Raw genomic sequence first — 21797 nt, forward strand, 5'->3', positions numbered from 1 at the left:
AGTCATCCAACACTGGATGTTTTATAATTCACTCAATTCTGACACTAACCACCTAGAGTTAGCACAGACCCCACAGGTTAAGGGCTCAGTCCCACAAAAGTGCTTCCCACTTCAGATACCAGCCACAAGTGAGGGTATTCCCAAGTCATCCACATTTCTGTCCAGCCAATTGTAAATTAGGAGGTTCCCCCAACTCTACCTCAGGTTTAGTTATTCACTCAGAAAACTCAGGAAAATGCTATATTTAAGATTACACTTTGTTATAAAGGACACAAATGAACAACCAGATGAAGTGGGGCATGGGGGGTGGGGCAGTGCAGAAGGATCCTGAGTGCAGGAGCCTCTGTCCCCTTGGAGTTAGGGTATACCACTCCCCAGGTACATCAATATGCTCACCGATCAGGAAGCTCCCCAAACCCCATTGTTCAAGAGTGTTTATGGAGGTTGTGTTGACTAGGAATGATTCATTAAATCATTGGTCATTGGTGGTTGAACTCCATCCCCTCCCCCTCCCCAGAGGTAGAGGGAGGGGGTTGAAAGTTCTAGCCCTGTACTGCTGTGTGTGGCCAACCCCTGTTTTGAAACTATCTAAGGGACCACCTTGAGTTACCATGATAGCATAAACTCAGGTATAGTCCAGAGGGATTCATTATGAATAACAAAAAAGCACTCCTATTATTCAGGAAATTTCAAGGGTTTTTAAAGCTCTGTGGCAGGAACCAGAAATGGGGACAAAGGCAACATGTATTTTTTATCGTATTACAGGGGTAATGACAAAGGATTTGTGGCTACCTTTAGTCCACCATGCTGGTCCTCCACAGACTCAAGCTGGCCTATCACTTTACCCAAAATAGATGGAATTCTAAGAGTGACTGTTTTCCTGTCATGTACTTTGTTAAATAATAAAAATTCAACTCATACATTTTACAGATCGAAGTGACTTTGATAATAAGCATGATTCACAAATCAGGCAGCATCCCATCTAGCAAGTAGAGGAAAGCCCCAAGGAGTTGTACAAAATTTATAGGAAGGAGGGTGGGACGGTAAGTTCTTAGCAAAAGAAAAGATTGTTTCAGGCAGGGCCACCTTCCCTGAGGGGAAAGGGCAGGGGTATTATTAGGTGGATTATTTAATCTTCTTTGGGGGGGATAGAGAAAGCCCACATGACAGATTCCTCACGGATGCTGATCAGAAAATTCCTGACTGACCAGTTAAAACTACATTTCTGCAGAAGGTTGAAATGGCAGTTAGATTAGGTATTGAGTCCTGGTTTGGTGACCTGGCCTATGTGATGCCATTTTGGGCCTGTGGTTTTCTTTTTAACAATTCCTTTCTTTGCATCAGACTCCCAGCTTAATTGAGAGATGTGATCAAAATTTAAGACATTAGCTCCACTCTCAGCTACTGTTGAGAAGTTCTCATAGTTTTTGTTGTTCTTTGCGATCCAGAGGTCATGATATTTTTGCTTAACTTCTGGGATCTTCATAGGTCATGGCTTTGGGTTCACATTCTTTAAGTTGGTAATTTTTCTTGTTCCTTTTTTGACGTTCCGTTCTTAGGGAGATCATTTGCTTGGTGGTTCGTGGCTACAAACATGCATTTAAATGTTTGGAGAGAATACAATGTACCAGGGAGATTATGAAGAATACTAAAAGCAAGATAATTCCCAGTGTTTGGAGTGCACTTCAGAGCCATGGTCTCCAAGACCCAAACCAATCAAAGAAAGACCCTGTTGAAGGAATTACCCTTTCAGCCTAACTGGCTTGCTCCATGATTTTATATAAATTAGTTTCACCTTCCCCAGATGTGTTGCTCCAGGTATAGCAGGTGGTATTAACTACAGTACAGACACCTCCTTGCTCAGCTAAAAGATACTCAAGGGCTCTCCTATTATCAAGAACAATTTTTGCCAGAGAGTCTAAGGATCTTTGTTGGGTTATTATTGCTTTAGCAGTGGATTCTGCAACAATTTCAGGAATTAAGGAGAAATTCCTCATCGGGCCTTATTTACATTTATTCCAAAACAAAGAAATAGAGACCTATCAAAAGGAGTGAATCTTGAATCATGAAAGCCTCCTGGTAGGTACTTTCTAATTCAATAATGTAAATTTAGGGGAGTCGGCCAATGAGATGTCTTGTTTTGCTTGTGAAAAGTTAGGGCCACAGTTAGGTTTTCTTGTAGCCTGAAATAAAAGGTTGTTCTAAATTCTGGAATTTGCCCCCCACCCCCACCCCCCAGCAAGGGCCTGGGAGATATAGATGAGGACATTATCTTTCCAGGCTAATGCCAGAATAAAGGAAAGGAAAAGAAAGAGAAAAGGTTTCATGTTCAGTTAAAGTATGAAGTCTTTATCTGTTGTCTTGGGCAGAAGTAATCAACCTTGATGTCAGCTACTTATCTTCCTCATCAATTTGATTCAAAGGTCTCCAGCGTCTTCTAATTTTGAAGAGGTGTCAGTGGTCAGGAGCACTTGATAAGCGCCCTTCCAGTGGAGCTCCAACACTCTCTTCGTCTGATAACATTTCCAGAATACCCAATCACCATGCTCTAGATTGTGACCAACAAGAACCCCTGAATTGGGATCAGGAAAGACTTCTTTAACCTGTTGGTGACAGGCTTGAGCACAAGATCTCAGAGACTTAGAATAGCTGGTCACAGTAGCATGAGATAACAAAGGGCAAGCAGAAGGCTGCACAGACATTGGTCTGCTGGTGACTCTTTCATGTAGAGTGAGTTTGTTTCTTAAAGGGGGAACTTCAAATAGTCAACAGGACCAAGGGCGTTACCTTAGCTCAGGGAAGTCCAATAGCTTCAGCACATTTAGAAATTTTAAGTTGGAGGATCTCTCAACCTTGTCTGACGATTGAAGTGATAAGGACAGTGATAATTCAAAGAAGTTTGCAAGGTTTTCATCAAGGCTTGTAAGATTTGTTCAGTGAAATGGTTTCCTTGATGACTGGAGATTATGGAAGGTTCCCAGTGAGAAACACATTCTCTAACGGTTTCTTTGCTACCATGATGGCATCAGCTTTGTAGCAGTGGAAGGCCTCAGACCATCAGGAAAACACACAAACAGTAATAAAAACACTGTGACAACCCTCACTAAGTGGCATCTGAATGAAGTCTAGTTGTTGGTGTTCTAAGGATCCAGGGACAGGAGGTCTGAGGCCTTTGGGGACAAAAGTAATTTTTCCAGGATTATGGACTTGACTAGTTACACATTGCTGGTGACTATTTTTTGCAATTTTGTGCAAGTCTCCCCACCAATGTCTGTTAGTAATTTGAGACATCTTAAATGCCCTGTAGTGGGGTGGAGGAATGTAAAAATGGAAACACGGGGTTTTCCAGGGAGCTGGGAAGAACCAAGTGCCCACCTTGGGTTTCCCATAACCATGGCCATTCATTGAATTTATAGTCATTATTTTACCATTTTGATGTTTCTGATCTGGGAGCCAACTGTCACCATGTTGCAAGGACATCGTGACGGCAAAAGTCTGGCAATACGGGGTCATTTTTGTAGAAGCAGAATGGACTTTATCCACATGTGCCATAACCTTTACAGATTCTGTTGTTGTTTGGCTTTTCATGAGAGTCAGCTAATCACATATTAAATTTTTTTCCCCAAGATTCCTTTTCCACTCTCCTTAGTGGCTTTAATTACACATATTAGAGGTTTTTTTTAATGCTTAGAAACTTTAATTTCTAGTGAAAACCAAGTAGTAAGCAATTGTGAACTGATATACCAGCATGTACCTTTTTAATTTTCCAGAGTAGCGCAAACACATCCAAATATCTTTTACTTTCTCTGTAATAAGAAGCCAAAGTAGAGACACCTATGTTCAGTAATTAATATTTTGGTATTTTATCTTATTTGGAAATGATCTAAGTAGTAAATGAATTTAACTTATCATTTCACCGAACTCAGCAAAACTTTAAGGTTTTAGGTTGCCAAAAAGATTTGGGAGACTATTTAAAAGTTTGCCTAAAATTTAAAATTTTCTTTACATCTATTCAATTTACTTGTTCTTAACAATTCTGCTTGAATCGCCCATAAAAATGTAATGAGACATCAAAGTCAGTCATTCTCCCAAGCTAGTTTTAAAGAACATTTTGTAACAGATAACATCAACTCACTTGACTTTAAGTAAACCCAGGCAGAATAAAAGTTGTAATTTTAATGTTGATAACTCTAAAGACATGTCTAATTAAACCAAAAACCAAATATTTTCCCAGATCGTGTGAACTTGAAAAAACATTTGTATTAGTTTCTATCTTTCTGAGAATTTTAGAATGCCTAATCCTTACAAGTGCTTGCCTTCAAAATAACTAGAGCTCTTTTACAAATTAATTTTAGCAGTACCGTCCAGAGGTAGAAAAATATCTCACACCTACAGCATATACATGTGGACACACACACACACACAGACCAATGCAAAGACCCTGTAGTTTACTAACGTTTGAGGAGAAGATTTTTAAGATTTGTATTTGTTCCTGGAATTAATCTTAAGGAGGCTGTGCTATAGAACTCTTTTGGCAGTTTGTATTTTATTTTATTTTTTAAGATTCCTTATTTTTAAGTAATCTTCACACCCAAGGTGGGACTTGAACTCACAACCCCGAGATCAAGAGTGGCACACTGCACCCACTGAGCCAGCCAGGCGCCCCTAGCAATTTGTGTTTTAAAAAGACTGCTAGCTTCTTTTTCTTTCTTTCTCCTTCAGTCTCAGATGATTGTGGGCTACGCTTACATTTCAAAGACATAAGATTTAAAACTTTAAGGGACAAAGAAAGACTGCAAGTTCCCCCCAAGATGGACTTTGGTTTCCCAGAGCCAATAATTTACAAGCCAGCTGTGTGAGATAAATGGGAAGTTTTGGGAGTAGTAGAGGAATAGGTGAATTTTGAATTGCCTCTATAGCTGCATTTCTAGTTTTGTAAAGTTTTGTAAGATAAGGACTATTATTTTAATTCCTCAAAGACTTGGGTTTTAACTTAAATGACATCATATGTTGGTCTATGCTTCCAGCTACACTATTCTCAATTGGCTTCTTTCCCTCAGGGCACATAGTTCTAATTTTAAGTATTTCTGGCAGTATTGAATTACCTGCCTTGGGTGTAACAGATGTCCCCAAAGAGTGTGCAAAGGATACTACCTTGTCAAGATCCAGAGTCATTCCTGAAGATATGGCCAAAAGAAAGAACCAACAACCCATGTGTCCCAGGCAGGCAGAAAGCCAAGCCTAGTTATGCAAATTGAGACAAACAAGAAGGCAATAGCTGTCCCCAGGAGGGAGAGGATCAGTGAATGACCTATGGGCTTAGATTTGGAAAGGAAGGAACAATGTGAAATTTCATTTTCCTTTCTTGACTGGGCACCACAGACAGAGACAGAGAAGGACAGATTCTGGTGAAATTTTCACCCTCCCCTGGCTTCTGCCAGTTTTTCTAGGATCCCTCCTGCAGGCTGGTATCTACCAGAGTTTCTCCTTGGCTGTTTAAAGGAACAGCATGCAGTTTACCAGACAATCCCTCAGTTTTGTCAACTCTGGGAGGGGTCTGTAAGGGAACCCTCCTCCTGAGATAGGTATAGGGGTGTCCGTAAGGCCATTAACTCAGCAGACTTTTGTTTATGATTGTGTAGTCTCTTCAGAGTGGAAAAACAATTCAGACTAGAATGAGTTCTCAAAGGAGGATAGAGGGGAGCCGTGGGAGTTAGGTGAGTCTTACAGTCTTTTGTTTTAGGTCTCTCTCACATCTTTAATTTTTCATCAGCCTTTTGCAGTAAGTCTTTCAATGAAACTACTTTGGAATCCTGAGACCTTTTGCGGGCTTCTGCTTGCCAATTAAAGTAGGTATCCCATTTTGTTTAATTTGGGAACCCTTGCTTTTAAGTGTACTTCTCAAATGAACCATCTTGTCTAATTGGAGCATTCCATATAATGGCCATTGTATTTGTGAGTTGAAGTTCCCCTGTGGGCTGGCAGCAGTTTGGTAGGTTCCTAGCTGCAAATGGAATTAACCCATATTTCTTTCCAGCCACATCCATCTACAGAGGGGTGCAACTCACATTTCTGTCTGGCCTTATTTTGGGTCCCCCAGCCTGACAACTGCCAAACCAAACTCTTCAGGACACAAAACAAGCTTATTACAATTTTGCTGTTCCTACACCTCCCCCTCCCAGGTACCTACAACTTTCAGGACTATGATTCTTAGACATAAAATAAGCAGGTGTGCCTGAAGGTAGTGCACTTGAATCTTTAGAATTTAAGGATCCCAGCAGCTAAGCCTTTGAGTTTCTCAGAGTCAAACTGATACCTGAAAGGGATACGCTGCTGGGTTGGGGATAGTTTGTGTTTTACAGTGTCCCTCATTGCATGAAAGCTTTCTTGAGGTTGGGAGTGACCCAGGATCAATCTAACTCATTGCATGACCAATTTATCCTATCATGAGAGTCTTCTTGAAGTGGTGAATGCCCTAACAGCCTTTAAATGCTTGGCCTGTGCCCACCAATCTTTGCAGGCTTCTGGCTTCCGGGGATTCCCTTGGCAATAACTTTTACTGCACAAAACAAGACAGACAAACATGTGCACCTTAACATCTCTGCGGTAGCCAAGGGATGTTACTGACTCCTGGCCACAAGAAGGCCCTGTGTGCACTACCACCAATTCCTGTGGAACCATGGACTGGGCAAGTGATTAAACCAGCAAACCCCAAGGGATGGGGACTGTGGACTGATTCCAAACAAAATGGAGAAAGACAGCTGCTGCCAGCAGTTCCCAGTGTGGAATCCAGGGATAGAACTAAGGTCTAGGGTTTTCCCTCTGGGGAACTGTGGTCTGAAAGGCTACAGGCTTGAGCTCTGGGAAGACCCTTCTGCCAGCTCAGTTGGGCCCCAGGCAAAACTACCCACTCAGCTGGGTTCTGGGCAGAATTGCCTGCCCAGTTGGGCTCCAAGCATAATTGTCTGCCAGCTCAGGCTGACCACCCCTGTAAAGGAAAGCCAATTAGATGGAGACCTTGTACCCAACAGGAGTGGAGCTCAGAACTGAGAGGGACTTCAGCCTTCGGAAACAGCGAGAAAGACAGTAAACCCAGACGGTTCATGGGGTACCACGCTTGGGTTTCCTGTCCTTGGATGCCATTGGAAGTTCGCTTCAGATCCCAGCAATGCCACCAAATCTGTTAAATAATAAAAATTCAATTACATAATTTTAAAGATCCAGTTGGCTTTATTAACCAATTCATGAATCAGTCAGTCTCCATCTAGCATGTAGAGGGGGCTCTGAGGAGTTGTACGCATGGAAGGTTTTTATAGGAAGGAGGGTGGTACAATAAGTTCTTAGCAAAAGAAAAGAAAGGATAGTTTGACCTTGGCAGAAGGGCAGGAGATCTTATTAGGTGGATTCCCTTATCTTTTGGGGGATGGAGAGGGCCCATGTGACAGATTAACTCACAGATGCTGATCAGAAAATTCCTGACTATCCAGCCAAGACTACATTTCTGGGGGAAGTTAGAACTGCAGTTAGGTTGGGCATTGAGTCCCGGTTTGGTGACCTGGCCTATGTGACACTATTTTGGGCCTGTGGTTTTCTTTTTAACAGCTTGGAAAATGTTTTATCCCCATTGCCACTAGAGCAGGCTGCATAAGCTGTGGCTTATGTGTGCATGCCAGACACATGCATGGGTTTATCAGGAAAAGCTATTGAATTGATGTGTCAGAGGGAAGAGGGTGGTGATGGGAAAGCCCCACTGACAGGCCTCAGTGTTAGGCTCTGGTTTTTAGTTGTGGCTCCTTTGGCAACTACTCCTTAACCCCCTCAGCTCTCATGCCCACTAGGCCCTGAATTGAGGAGAGCTCAGACTATGCTGCCTCCCTTCAACTTGACTGTCTCCATCATTTCCCTCCTCGCCCTTGTGTTCTTTTCTCACAAGCCTGACTCAGACCTAGTTTTTGCCTGTTTGTTTTCTTTTGCTCACAGACTATTCTCTTGGGCCAGATTCCTACCCCCGCCCCCCAATCATCTTATTCTGTCTCCTCAAATGTTTTTTTCAATGCAATCTTGCCAAAAGCTATTTTAGGGTTTGACTGTGGCTTTTTGGCATCATTATCTCACTGGGTCTAGTTTGGAGGTTCCTCTGGGATCTCTTGCTGGAGTCTTCTCTTTTTAGGATTTCCCAGTCTATATCAGAAGCATTAAAAAAAAAAAATCATCACTTTGTCCTGGGGAGAATGTTATTTTCTCCATTCAGATATTTAAAAATCTTAATGCTCTACAACTAGAGTTTTATTTTGTAAGGGATATTCTCTGGTAAGCTGCCAATGGCAACCTATAATACGAAGTTCCATATGCCCCTTTGGGTTCAACTGTAATCTTTATGAGATAATTTCATCCCCTTTTTTCTTGCTGTGTAACTGAAATCCTCAAGAGCAAAGAAACTTTTGTATCCCTCCCACATCCCAGAACTAGCTTGGAGTTTGGCCTCAGGCAACAACCAACTAACAGTGCCTTGAAGATAATCCTCTGGGGAGTTAATTAAGATAGACTGAATAATTTAAGGGGCAGTTCTGGTGAGTGAAATAGAGAAGAGCATTTTGGGTTCAAGGGTTGATGCATCCCCTTTTTCATTATTTCAACTCTTACCTCTACTTTCTTGATGAACGTTAAAGAAAAGTAAACCTATTTTATAGATTTGATAGTGTTAATTAATTTTGGTGCTTACTATGGGCTCGCCTTTGGGCTGGGCTCCATGGAAGTTTGAGTTGTAATTACGCAGTAAGCTTTCAAATTGTACAATAAAATCCTAGTCAGTTTTCAAGGTCCATCCCAGAGGCCACCATCTCCAGGAAGTCTGACCAAACTCTTCTTTGGGTTTGGTCACTCCCTCATCCCTACCCCATACAACTTTCTACACAGCTACATTACAGTTCTTCAGATATCATCTTATATCTATTCGTTTACCCGTTTTACCCCCTCCCACATCCACTAAGGTTATTGTCTCTACTTTATCCTGAAGTCTCTTCTCATCTACAGTGACTAATGCTCCATCCACTAGAAATGGTATTAACTCCTTTCCATAAAGACCACACATAGTTGTTCTAGGATTGCCTGGAATTATAGGCTAATACGTCAGTGTTGGGGCTTCAGAGTTAATCCAACAGACGCATTTCAATTTTCCCTTGTTCTATGTGCACCAACTTAGTCATTAATTAAATCTCTGGGTCAGAAATTGTAGCAAGAATGTGCCATTTAATATGCTTCCCACATATTTTTAAAATAGTTTAACTTTTTTGCCTCCGTTTCTCGTACATGTGCCGTGATTGAGTTACTCTCTTATCCCTTGACCTTGCCAACAACTAGGGCAGGATCAAAGTCTTGTAGTTCTCTTTATGGCATTTAACACAATGTCACAAAAACTTTGGCCTTAAGTACTTCTTCTTATGATAAGCTTCATGGGACTTCGGTGTCTCGAAGAACTTTCTGGCCTGTGGGGCAGGAGATTCACTTGATTCTAGACCTGGCACAGACTCTCATTTGCTGCCACTGTGGGGTTCACCTAAAGATGTGGGCCTCAGTTTTCTCAGCTGTGGAGTGCGAGGATGGGATTCTCAGCAAGCTCCCTTCCAGCTCTAAACTTATCTGAGTTCCCCCTTTCCCTTGTTCTGTATCTGCCACTTTCTGGAATATCTTTTGTATTTAATATAATAAGTTTGTCCTCACTTTGAAAGGTGTTTATGACATGAGAAAGAGGTGGGAAATAGTTAACATAAATGCATTCTGAGCAGCCTAATACTTTTTTTCCTGCCAAACTTCTCTTTCCTCCTCTTCCCCCGATATTTTTTGGGGGGTGGGTGGACGGGTGGGTGGCTTTTGCGATATTGATATTCAGAGAAGAGTAGAGCATGCAGGACTGCAAGGGTTCATAACAGATGGTTATATGGTGCCATTTTAGGAGGGTTATTATAAATAACACATCTATTTTCCTGAATAGTAGGATGTCTTAAGTGTTGAGGCTTCACCCTACTATTGAAATAGAAAGAGGAGGAGGAATCAAGGAAACACCTAGCTAGAACATTTTTGCATGATCTCAACTTTCTTATTGTTCCTGAGCATCTTAATTTGGATAGTGGTGTGTTTTTGAGATTGAATGCAAGGAAATTCATTGCACAATTTTTCTGGCACTCATTTCCCTTCTCTAAATGCTGCTTTGCTGGAGCTTCTTCCTCCCTTGCCTGTGTGAGCTTGTCTGCCCATATCCCAGCTGCAGTCGGTTGGCACAACCTTTCTCCCGGGGAATTGTATTGTACTCCTGGTGGATGTAATTCACGTACCCACTATCCCCAAAGGGAGAACCAGTCTCTGCATTGGTAACTACAAAGAAGGAACTGACCTTGTATCCCCACTGTAGAGTGAATATATCGTTTATGTTAGGTGTTCAATAAGATATTTTTTACCTCGAGGATAACGGAGACAGGAAGTAAAGAAACTTGTCAAGCTTCTTTAGGATAGCAACCTTTGAACATGTTTTGCTCTGTGAATTGGAATATGCTGCCCATCAAATTGTCACTTCAGTGATTACCATACAAACATTTGGTTACATTAATGTAATTGCTTTCCTTACATGCTAACTTGATAACCTGGTTCCTTGAAAGATATTACCCCATGTAATATCCAAGGGAAATGGAAAGAGGATGCCTTACAATGTTACTGCTCTCGTTTTCACGTTCCAACCCCTGATTTAGTGCCCTTTATCTGTTCACCTCCAACCCTGCATGCTTTTCAATAAAAGAAAATGCATTTGGGTTGCCATAGCTCACGGACATTAGTGAGGGGGCACGCCGAAACTTGAGAGGACCCCCAGATTCTCAAACACCACTAACTGGGTTGGAACCACTGGAGGTCGAGCTGGATTTCCTCAGTGGTTTTATTCCCATTTTTGCCAGGGGCCTTACACATATTGTGTCATAAGATACAGCACTGTATGGTAGGTATTAACACGAGTATAAACTTTATACTCTAAGCATAGGAACCACAGGTATGGAATCCTCAGATGCCACGGGTCTGCTAGATGCCTGAATGAAAAGGCAAGTTCTGTCATCTGTTATGGAAAACTAGAATGCAAGTGGAAAATGGACCGAGACCTCCATGGGGAGAGAGAAGTTTGATGCCTTTCTAGCAGCATCCCCAAAATGGACATTATGAGTACACCAAAGGGAAGGGATAATGTCCTCATCACTCTTCCTGTGGTAGAATTACATTTGCATCCTTCCTGCTCGAAACGTACTTCACTGCAGTGGGTCTTTACCTGTGTTTTTCTTTTTTGGAGGGAGAGTCCTTCTATTTCATACACCAAAATGGCCAGATACTCCATCTCTCTGCCCCCTGGCAGCTAGATCAGGGGTATGTCATGACTTGGGCTTCGCCAGTTGGTACTCTTCTTCTGCACTTTGGAGCTGGGGCATGTGCCGCAGAGATCAAAGGACACCTGAGCAAGATTCTAAGGCAGCAGTGTTGACAGGCAGTGAGAGAAGCAGCACGGAGTCCAGGGTGCCGCCACTGTCCGCCAGACCTTGTGTGGGTAGTTCCTGGAGTAGTCACCCTGAGTTTCTGCCTGGTTTTCTAACACTTCCATCATTTCTCTTTTCTTCAGCGTTCTTCCAACGCATTCCTTTTCTGCTTAAGGTAGCCAGACTGAACTCCTGTGGCTCACAACCAATGACCTTGTATAATTCTGTCACAGAATACTGTGTGGCTTTGCTTACTCACCTGGCATGAATTACCTTCTGCTCAGGCAGTTTAGAGACATCCGTAGTCCATATGGATCACTGTTAATTTCACTTTTTATGGTGAAAAGTTGTTCCAGGTGGGAAAGCATGATTATTTTGGCTTGATTTTAATAAGCAGAAAACAAAGGAAAAGAAATACTGTGTTGGCACCGAGCATTAAACTATAAGGAAATAAAGCTCTTAATGGGTAGACTTTTAGCTAAGCTCCATAGGTTTATTTGTTTGTTTATGTTTTCTGCCTATTCACTCAACAAAAGGAACTAGGGAAATTCATGGCAAGGAGAAAATAAAGCATCAAAGAGGATACAAATATTGAATAAGGTATTGGAAACCCAAACACTTAGATCTTTAACATTCATTATGAGGTTACTTCACATTTCTTAGGCAGATTTTTTTCCCCACCACTTGGTATTCTGTGCGTACACTTACATATTTAAATAATAAATTTTAAAAATCCCATAAAAAATGGTCAAGTTTTTTTTTCCCCATTTGACTCGCAGTTATTTCACTTCGATGAGACTCGTTAAGGAAACCATTTAGAGTTGTAAATGCCACCAAGTCATTCCAAAGTAAAGATTAGAAATTCTCTCATCAATCGCTAGTCAAAAAGGTCCTGACATTTCTCTATGGATTTGGCCCATGTGATTATTTACCAGTGACCATCCGACCTCTGTGTGAAGCTGCTCCCCCTGGAAGGGGCATGGTCTTTGCACAAGGTAGAGCGACACTTCATGGGTACCAGCAGCCATAACAGTTTCTTGAAAAGCAAATCAGATTCACATGTACTTGAGTGCTGGGTAAGATGTTTTGTAGGCAGAAAAGGAACTATACCCTACTATCATTTCAGCTCTTATACATCAAATCTTCTTATAAGTTTAAAAAGGCTTTATAATCATTTCAATTACTGCTTTCTCACCAAGCCCTGGGTGGGACATGACTGGCACATTTTTCTAAGAAAATGTAGTTAATGCCGCATTTATGACATGGAATTGACACAAGATGCTAATTGGTGGGGAGCTGATAATAGCAGCAGAATGATGGCAGAACACTGTTTCCATAGCCTGGTGCACCAGACTGTTTCCCCCATTTTTATAGGCTTAGGTAGTGGGGAGGGAAGGAGCTAATGACTATGATTTTTACAGTAAAAAGGGAAGACAGGATTTCCAAAAGCATCATTAGAAATGTCAACATAAGCCTGTTTCAGAATTAAAGCGGTGTATCTCAAAACTCGCCCCTGTAATGAAGCACCCTAAATATATTAACCAGCTGGTAACCAGCATCTGAGATCACATTTGGATGTGCCCCTTTCCAGAATGGCTGTGGGTCCTGGCTTCTTGTCTTCATCTGAGGATTTTCAGCTGGGCTTCTGAGCAGGCTGGACCCCGAGCCTGGGTTGAGGAGTGAGCCAGGCATAGGATTTTGAGGCCCTTTGCAGTGGGCTGCTGGCAGACCTGTCTTTATCTTTCATTCATAGGCATGAACTAGACTCCAGCCGCCTTTCCTTTAACTTGAGAGAGGTTATTTGACCATTCTAACTCTTGCTGTGTGAAAAGTGCAATGGTTCGTGTCAAGACATAACAAACTATATTTGAACATTGCTTTATCATTTACTGTTATATGCAGATGATAAGTGCTGTGGGGCAAAGACCTGCCATTCTCTATTCACATCATAAGCAAATGTGCAGAGACCACGGTGTATTCAGAGTCTGTATGGTTGATCACAGCCCTCACCTAGAGTTTCTGGAGCTATTCCCTCAGTCAGTAGACCATGACGTGGCACAGGAAGGGAACAACACCCAACTGAAGAGTGTTAACACATGTCTTTAGTGCCCCGATCCTCATTTTGCTGACTCATCTGTGACTCTGGAATCTTCATGTAGATTCCATCACCCTGAGGACCCGGTTTAGGAATATGGCTCCTCAGTTCCCCCAAGGTTGTCTCTGTCCTTGGTCTGTAGCACCAGAGCTGCTGCGTCCATCAGCCTCTGACGGTCCTCAACCCTCTTCCTGGTCAGGGGCCAGTCACACTGTCCCAGTGAGCCTATAGGGAGAACTCTGAGTTTCCACCACTCTTTGCAGGAGTTGATCTCTAGGTAATATCATAGGCTCTCGAAAGCTGCAGACAGATGTGTCTGCTAAGTCTCCATTGTCATCCATGGTTCTCCTCGAGCTTGTCCTCTACTGGGCAGTGAGGAAGGGCACAAGGTCAAAGGCTTTGACTCCAAGCGACTTCTCATACTCTCCAAAGATGTCCTAAAGGTGTGCCTCTACGAGCCATCAATTCTTGTTCGCTGTGGACTTGGGTTCTTCCAGCATGTGGCGTCAACCCTGCCGTCTTTGTGTGTCCTACATCTCTGTATGTCCTGCGTAGGACCTTGGGACTCATGGTAAACTTCAGTGCTGGAAGTAACTTCCAGTACCATGCTCCATATGGCTCCTCATCAAATTACATTCCTAGATTATATATTTTACACTAAAAAAATCTCCCAAGGTATCTAGGACCATACTGGATCCTAAATAAAATGCTTGTTAACAGTGTCACCTCCATTTAGTATATATTGAAATAACTTTTTCTCCCCCAGTGTTCCCCTCTTGAACTCTACTTTGAGGAGCCACTCAGCCAGGACTTTCTGCGAGAGAATTGGTATATTTAGCAGTCATCAGATAGTTACTGTTATGGTGCTGAGTTTTTAGAAACCTGTTAATTGTACTAGCTTAAACCTAAATTACATGTTCCTGTCTTCATATGGTGATGATGATGATTTTATAAATGCTGGTTGGATAGCACTGTAATTAGTGGGCACCGGCTTCTATTTTGGTAACAATTTATTCTTACACCACATTTGAGAGGTTTCTCTTTCCTGTGGTCACAAAGAGGTAAAAAAAAAAAAAATGACATCCTTTTTAATAAGGCATCCCAAGCAGCCTGAGTACCTATGAATTATAAATGAAAACTTTTCAGTGATTAAAATAAATATACTGATGCAGTCCCCTTTTCTGCGTCATTGCTTCACTAGGCCTGCATGAAAATCACTCAGAGGAAGTCCCATGGGTCTCTGAGATCACCTCCATCTGGTTCATGCATTTCTCTGATGTAAATCAGAGGGAATTAAGGACAGTGGCATTTTGGCTGGCTTGAGGAGAGGTGTTCTTTCTTCCAGGGGAGCCATCAGCCCCTTGCTTATAGGTTAGGTAGGGCCCTGTGGTCCAGCTCTTCATGGACTCGTGTTTGTAGCTATGGTCTCACAATGTAGCTCGGTCCACATTTTGTTGCCTCAGTAATCAATTTCCATTTAATGTTCAAAGATGATTCCATTCCATTCCTTTCCCAGGTAAGGCTTTATTTAGTAGCGACAGTTGAGGGCAGGTGCTGGGGCAGGTGAATTAAGGGCTCCTTTAATTTATGACCACAAGAGACCCTTGTGGGACCTTGAAGGCTGTCACTCTAAAATAAGAGCCAAACACAATCCCAGATGGATACTAATCAACATAAATGAATTGCATTTGCAGGAATCCTTCTTTCCCACTTCTCAGTGCAAAGCTTCTGCTGCCATCAGGGGCCATTGGGTGAGAAGTGGGTAGTAGGGAAAGTTCTTGAAGACCATAATGACATACATGAGGGCAAAGAAAGAGAGGCCTGGATAAAGAAGAAAACTTTCTCCTAGCTTTGTTTATTCCTCCCTGCCCTCCATTTGCCTTTTATTTGATTGGTTGTTGATTAAATGACATTAATGTCTGTTGCAGAATTGTGCATGAGAGACTACTGGTATTTTACTGTTCACGTTGGAAATGAAAGGTTATGAGCATTGCAGGTTATCAGTTCTGAAATGGCCCATTTGCCAACAATTAATGACTTTTGGGGAGCAATTAATGTCAAGGTGAAAGCAATGAACCCTTCAGCAAAATGGACAGTGGTTTCGAGCTAAGGGAAAATTCAGCCTTTCATAGACTTTTTTCCTATCAAAACATCTCTTTAAGGTCCAATATCTAATAGTTTTGATATTGTATTTCAGATATCTAACTTATTTAGGGTTTTTTTTTTGGAAGGTTTATTTAGATTTTTAAGTCACACTTTTCTCTCAACAATGTATATAACCAAAGTAACACAGGAAAGATAGTGCTTAATAAAATCCGTGTTTATTGTCAGTAATATTTATTGTCATCAGATTAGAACCAAGTTAATGTCAGATTAGTAAGTGGCATCTCAGTCACAAGACTTTTAGGGATGTGAGGTAAGGAGGACAAAAGAAATGGTAGAAACAACTGGATTCATCTTTGGAGAGTCTCAAAATCATCAGTGAGACATTGGCAGAACAGGGAAATTATTTCTGAATCTTGAGCCAATGATGCCCCCTGATCAGATCATTTGGCCATTATGTGTTTAAATTTGTTTTCATGTTTATTTATTTTTGAGAGAGAGAGACAGGGTGTGAGTGGGGGAGAGAGGGAGACACAGAATCCGAAGCAGGCTTCAGGCTCTGAGCTGTTAGTACAGAGCCCGATGCGGGGCTCAAACTCACAAATGGCGAGATCATGACCTGAGCCGAAGTCGGATACTTAACTGACTGAGCCATGCAGGTGCAGGTGCCCCTGGCCATTATATTTTTAGAAAACCATCATGCTTCTTGGTGTATTTGTCTCGAAAACCTTTGCCTACAAAAATTAGAGAAAAATTGCTGATGGTTGCCAGAGGCAGGGAGGTTGGGCCAAATTACTGAAGGTGAGAGGGAGAACCAGGCTTCCATATGGAATGAAGAAGTTATGAGAATAAAAGGCACAGCATAAGGAATATAGTCACTGATATTGTGATAGCAAGGTGTGGTAACAGATGGTTGCTACACTTGTGAGCATAGCAAATATATAAACTTGTCCAATCACTATGTTGTCAACCTGAAACTAATATAACATTGTGTATCAACTACCTTAAAAAAATTAGAGAAAAGTTACAACCATAATTAATTGGTCTCAATTGCATAGATCATGAGACTACTCTCTTTCCATTTCTTTCTACGTGGTGTTATTTCCATTACTGCCCACTTAACCAAGGTTTGGGAGTCATAACTGACAAAAAATCTAAAGCTATTAGGCCCTTAAGGGAAAGTTTACAGAGTTACATCATCTGTTTTTAAGCTCCTTTCCTCCAGTGGACCTTGCCACACCCGCAGAACATTCTTTTTTTTGAACTCACAGATTAACAGTTGGAAGGTGGATGTATTTTTGAGCCTTGAGTTTTTACTTTTGCTCTTTTCAGCCTTTTATGATGCAAGAATGCTTTGGAATGACTTGAAATAGCATTCTTCATGCATTCATAATTTATTGGAAATCTGTTCGGAGCAAGGTATTGTGCTAGATTTGAGGTAGAGGAGAAGTGGTTCATTCACTCAGCAAATATTGTTGTGCACACATGATGTGGCTAAGAACTAGGAATGGTGGAAAGCAAAAGATATTGTTCCTGCCCTCCTGGAGTTGAGTTTAGTACAGGAGACACCTTTAAATCAAAAATCACACACGTATATACACATACAACTACAGTGTGTGATATGAGCTGTAAAATAAAAGAATCACATTATCTGGGAGCAAAGGGCTTCTATGAGTAAGCAATATTTAAGAGAAGACTGAAGGACAAGGGAGAGATTAACTTAGTAAGGGATGGGGTGCAGAACCGTATTGCAGGCAGAGGCAGCTGCTGATGCTGGTGCTCAGTGGTGAGGGAGAGAAGCACAGTGTGTAGGGTCATGGCACTGGAGCCCAGAGAACAAGGGAGAGCCCAGGGTGAGATGAGTCTGGACTGGGAGGTGGGTGCAAGACCATGTAGGACCTGATAACCATTTTAAGAATTGGAGGTTTTATCCTAGGAAGAGTGGGAAACTTTTGAATGGTTTTAAGAATGTAAAATGGATGGAACATGTTTTGTTATTTGCAAAGATCACTCTAGAGCCATTAGAAGTGGTGGCAAGACCACTCAGAACACTGTTGGGCACAGGCGGAAGGTGACAGTAACTCAGGTACACATCATGGAGAAGGGAGCCATGGATGGATTCTAGAGATGTGGAAGAGGCAGAAGCAATAGAACTTGGTATTTATTGAATATGGTCTGGGAGATGGGTGTTGGCATGATCCCTGTTTCTAGCTAGCTTAGTAGGGTGATCGATGGTACCATTAACTTAGGTAGAAAGCTAGGATAAAATAAGATTTGAGGGAAAAGCTGAGTTTTACTTCAGATACGTGGAGTTGGAACTGTTACATAGCGTTGTAAGAGTAAGCTATTGTTACATGGTCTTAAAAAAATGAATGGATGTTTAAAAATTTAAGATGGCTAGAGGCAGAGTGCTCTAGTTACCTCTATTGCATAACAAACACCCAACAGTTATGGTTCAAAGCAGCATTTACTTTGCTCATGAATCTGCAATTTTGGTCGGCATTGGGGTGAATAGCTGGTCTCTGCTTCCCTTGGTGTCATTGGGGGTGTGGCCTGAACGCAGAAGGCTGGAATCATCAGAAAGATGGCTCGCTTCTATGCATGGCAGTTGATGCTAGCTGTTGGCTGGAACCTTAGCTGGGGCTGTGGCCAAAACACCTACACATGACTTTCCCATGTAGCTGTCGGGATTCTTGCCTGAGGTCGGTTGTCTGGGTTCCAGGGTGACTGTCATGTGAGTAGAGCAAGCGTCAGGCAGAGGTTCCATCATCTTCCATGACCTCGCCTCGGAAGTCATGCAGCATCACCTCTCTTCCCACTGCATTTTATTTATTGGAAGTGTCTCCCTAAGCCAGGCCATGTTTAAGAGGAGAAAACTTAGTCTACCTTTCGAGGGGAGGAGTGCTGAAGAATTTGTAAATATGTCTTAAAACCACCACATGGGGTAAGAGGTTAGGAGAAGAAAGCAAAAAGCATTCCAGAAGAAGGGAACAGGTTGAAGCAAAAATTGTACTCAATAGAAGTGCTGCTGACTAAATTCAAGAATTCATGACGGGCCATGAGTAGTGGCAAATACAGATTAAAAGAAAATTTGGGACCAAATCATAGTAGAGCCTAAATTTCTGCAAACCCGTTGTGTTGGACCCTGAGACAAATGGTCAGAGTAGAATACAAGTTTATGTTTATTAAATAAAGATCAAAAGGTGATGTAACAGTTCAGTGGCTGACTGGCATAGATTAGGCATAATTCTACTTGATGATAAAATGATTCATGCCAATTAGTTCTGGTCTACAAATCTTGGATCCTGCCTGTGTCTCCAAATTTAAACTGCTCACATCTTCAAATCATTTTATTTGGGCTTTGTGGTTTCCCTAATGCCAGTTGGAAATGTGAGTCAAAAAAAAAAGTATGCCTGGGTGGGGGGGTCCATTAGGAGGTGTTTCTCCTTTATCCTTTAGTGGATTAACTGTGGGAATCTTGGTCTTTCTGTTCCTCGTCGTGGCTTCAAATCCCTCCAGGTCACTATTGGACTACCTCAAATGGCCTGGATCAGGATGGGTGTAGTGGGTTGAATAATGTCTCTCCAAATTCATTTCCATTCAGAACCTGAGGATGTCACCTTATTTGGAAATAGGATCTTTGGGATAAAATTAGTTAAGGACCTCATGGTGAAATCATCATGGGTTTTAGTGGACCCTAAATCCAGTGACTGCTGCCCCTACATGAAAAGGAGAGTACACAGACAAGAGGGAAGAAGGCCATGAGAAGATGGAGACAGAAGTAGGAGTTACATATCTATAAACCAAGAATTGCCAGGAACCACCAAAACCACAGGAGACAAGGAAGGATTCTGCCCTTGGGTCTTTGGAGGAGGCATAACCCCTATGAACACCTTGATTTCAGACTTCTGGCCTCCAGAACTGAGAGAATAAATTTCTGGGTTGGTTTGTGGCGTGTGTGTGTGTGTGTGTGTGTGTGTGTGTGTGTGTGTTGTTTTTTCTTTTTTTTCCTTTTTTTTTAAAGTTCTTTTTACTTTTCGATTTTTTTTATTTGTGTTTTTTTTGTTTGTTTTTGTTTGGTTTGGGTTTTTTTTTGCATTTTCATTTTTTCTTTTTCTTTTTTCTTAAGCCGCCCAGTTTGTGGCAATTTGCAACGGCAGCCCGAGGAAAGTGATATAAGAAATTTAAGCCAGGCATAGAAAATATGGGTGTTGGTTTTCCAGATGCACAACAGAAACCATTCTGAGTCTGTTGACAATTGTGTATCATTTTTATCACTGCTACCTTCAGAAAATCAGAGTCCAGCATATTTCTTTCCTTAGTATAATGGGTAAATATATCAGACTGGGAAAAGGGTAAGAGGAATAGGTCATGGGCTCCACCAAAGTGCGCTCACAGAACTTGGGGCTGGCACGTTATCTACACTGGTTGATGGTCACAACAAAGGGAAGTATAGAATGAACACTCCCTTGTGTAACCTGATGGCTAACAGGGTTCATTCCATGCAGGAGGGGTTGCTGCTGTGTACAGAAGGAGGGAACCTGGTTCTTTATCTCTATTATGGTAAATAAGGAAGAAAGCAAGCCTTCCTATGGCAACGGGGGATTTTTAATGAAGTAAAGGAGACAGAAGAAATGTCCCAATGGAGAATGAAGTGTGTCAAAAACAGATTGTGCACGTAATTACTTTCTCAGACCTTCCTGACATTATCAGCAGGACTGGTGTTTTGATGAAAAAAAAAACTTAATTAAAACTTAATTTTTTTAAAAGTGGAAAATATTCTGCATGGTTACAGGAGGATTGAAATCAGGGCACTGTGTAATTTTAATTGCCTTCAAGAGATGCGCTCCACGAAGACTACCATGGGGAAAAGAAGCCCCAGGGACGAAATCAGAGGTGAGTTGCCATGTTGAATCTCCAGCAGTGGCAAGATAGGTGGTGGCTGTGTGTTTGGGTGGGGTTTTTCCCACTCTCATGGGTGGCGGGATGTGAACTCAGTTCCCACTGTTGGGCACAGCAGCTCAGAGTGAGAGAGGTAGTGAATCTATTCTGGAGTGTACTGATCCAGACACACTTGGACAACACATTGTAATCACGTGCTGATTTGTAAAAAATAAAATCTGTCCCCCTAAAAAGGGAAATCAGAAGTTGAGGAGGTTAAATATGACACGAGGCAGCAGTTTTTAAATGCTGGTCTCTGAATCAGTTCCATCAGAATCATCTAGTTCTGGTTCATTACATCTTTTAGAATCTATGTGTTTCTATTTTTAAAATAAGCCTTCCCAGGGTACTCTGGGAGTCAGGTGTGGGAACCGCAGGCTTGTAGTAAAAGGAGGGTGGCCTCAAAATCAAGTCAGTATGGACTCTGCCCTTTACTCTTGTGTAGAGTCAAGCTGACTGCTTAGCCTCTTCCATCACTTTGGGGTAAGAAGCTTACCTGATGGGATTTTGTGATCATCAAAGATCACATCAGTAAAGTGACTGAGACACAGTAAGTGATCTAAAAATGATAAAACTGTAGAAGAAGAGTTGAATCGGGCTGCTTGCTAAATTGGGAGAGATAAGGCAGCTTTCTTCAAATATTTATAGGGCAGCTATGTGGAAGAGGTAACAAATTCATATTTTGTGGCCTTTCAAGGTCAGACTGAGGCCCAGCAGGTGGAAGTCACAGGGAGATGAATTTCAATGCAGTATTAAGTGGAACTTTCTTATGAATGGTCTGGGGATGACATTGGCTCATTTCTGAGGGCGGTACATTCCAAATCACTGGAACAATGACAGCAGCTGCCATATTGGAGCAGCTGCCATATTGGAGCAGCTGCCGGGGGCCACCTGGAATCAGCTCTGTGATGGGGTTTCAGGCTTCCTGTGGAGCAGTGGCCAGCATACAACCATTTTGTAAACCATCAACACTTGTTTGAAGGAAGTCTTAGCAGAAAGCATAAACAGATAAGACCTATACGAGCAGGGATGTCCCTTGAGGGATTCTCTGTGAGGGACATTGTTGTTACCCTTTCCTCAGGTCTTTCAGAAAGGAGCAGGGCATAGTGATTTTCTTGAATGACTGGGGAACTCTTACTGGCATTTTAGAG

At 42.0% G+C, this 21797-nt stretch overlaps 1 protein-coding gene across 10 annotated transcripts in view; it reads left to right on the forward strand.

Moving 5' to 3' along the window:
• RGS6 (regulator of G protein signaling 6) overlaps positions 1-21797 on the forward strand; it is a 560843-nt gene that overhangs the window by 193846 nt on the left and 345200 nt on the right. For 2 of the 10 annotated variants that reach the window (XM_053224658.1, XM_053224659.1), the window contains exon 1: positions 1164-20601. The exons of the other annotated variants lie outside the window; for them this stretch is intronic. In XM_053224658.1, the coding sequence (XP_053080633.1) occupies positions 20491-20601 (111 nt within the window). In that variant the 5' untranslated portion in view covers positions 1164-20490. Of the gene's footprint in view, positions 1-1163; positions 20602-21797 lie in introns of those variants that run through there. 10 annotated transcript variants of the gene reach the window in all.

This window comes from Acinonyx jubatus, chromosome B3 (genome assembly GCF_027475565.1).
Source record: "Acinonyx jubatus isolate Ajub_Pintada_27869175 chromosome B3, VMU_Ajub_asm_v1.0, whole genome shotgun sequence".
Classification (NCBI taxonomy): Eukaryota; Metazoa; Chordata; class Mammalia; order Carnivora; family Felidae; genus Acinonyx; species Acinonyx jubatus.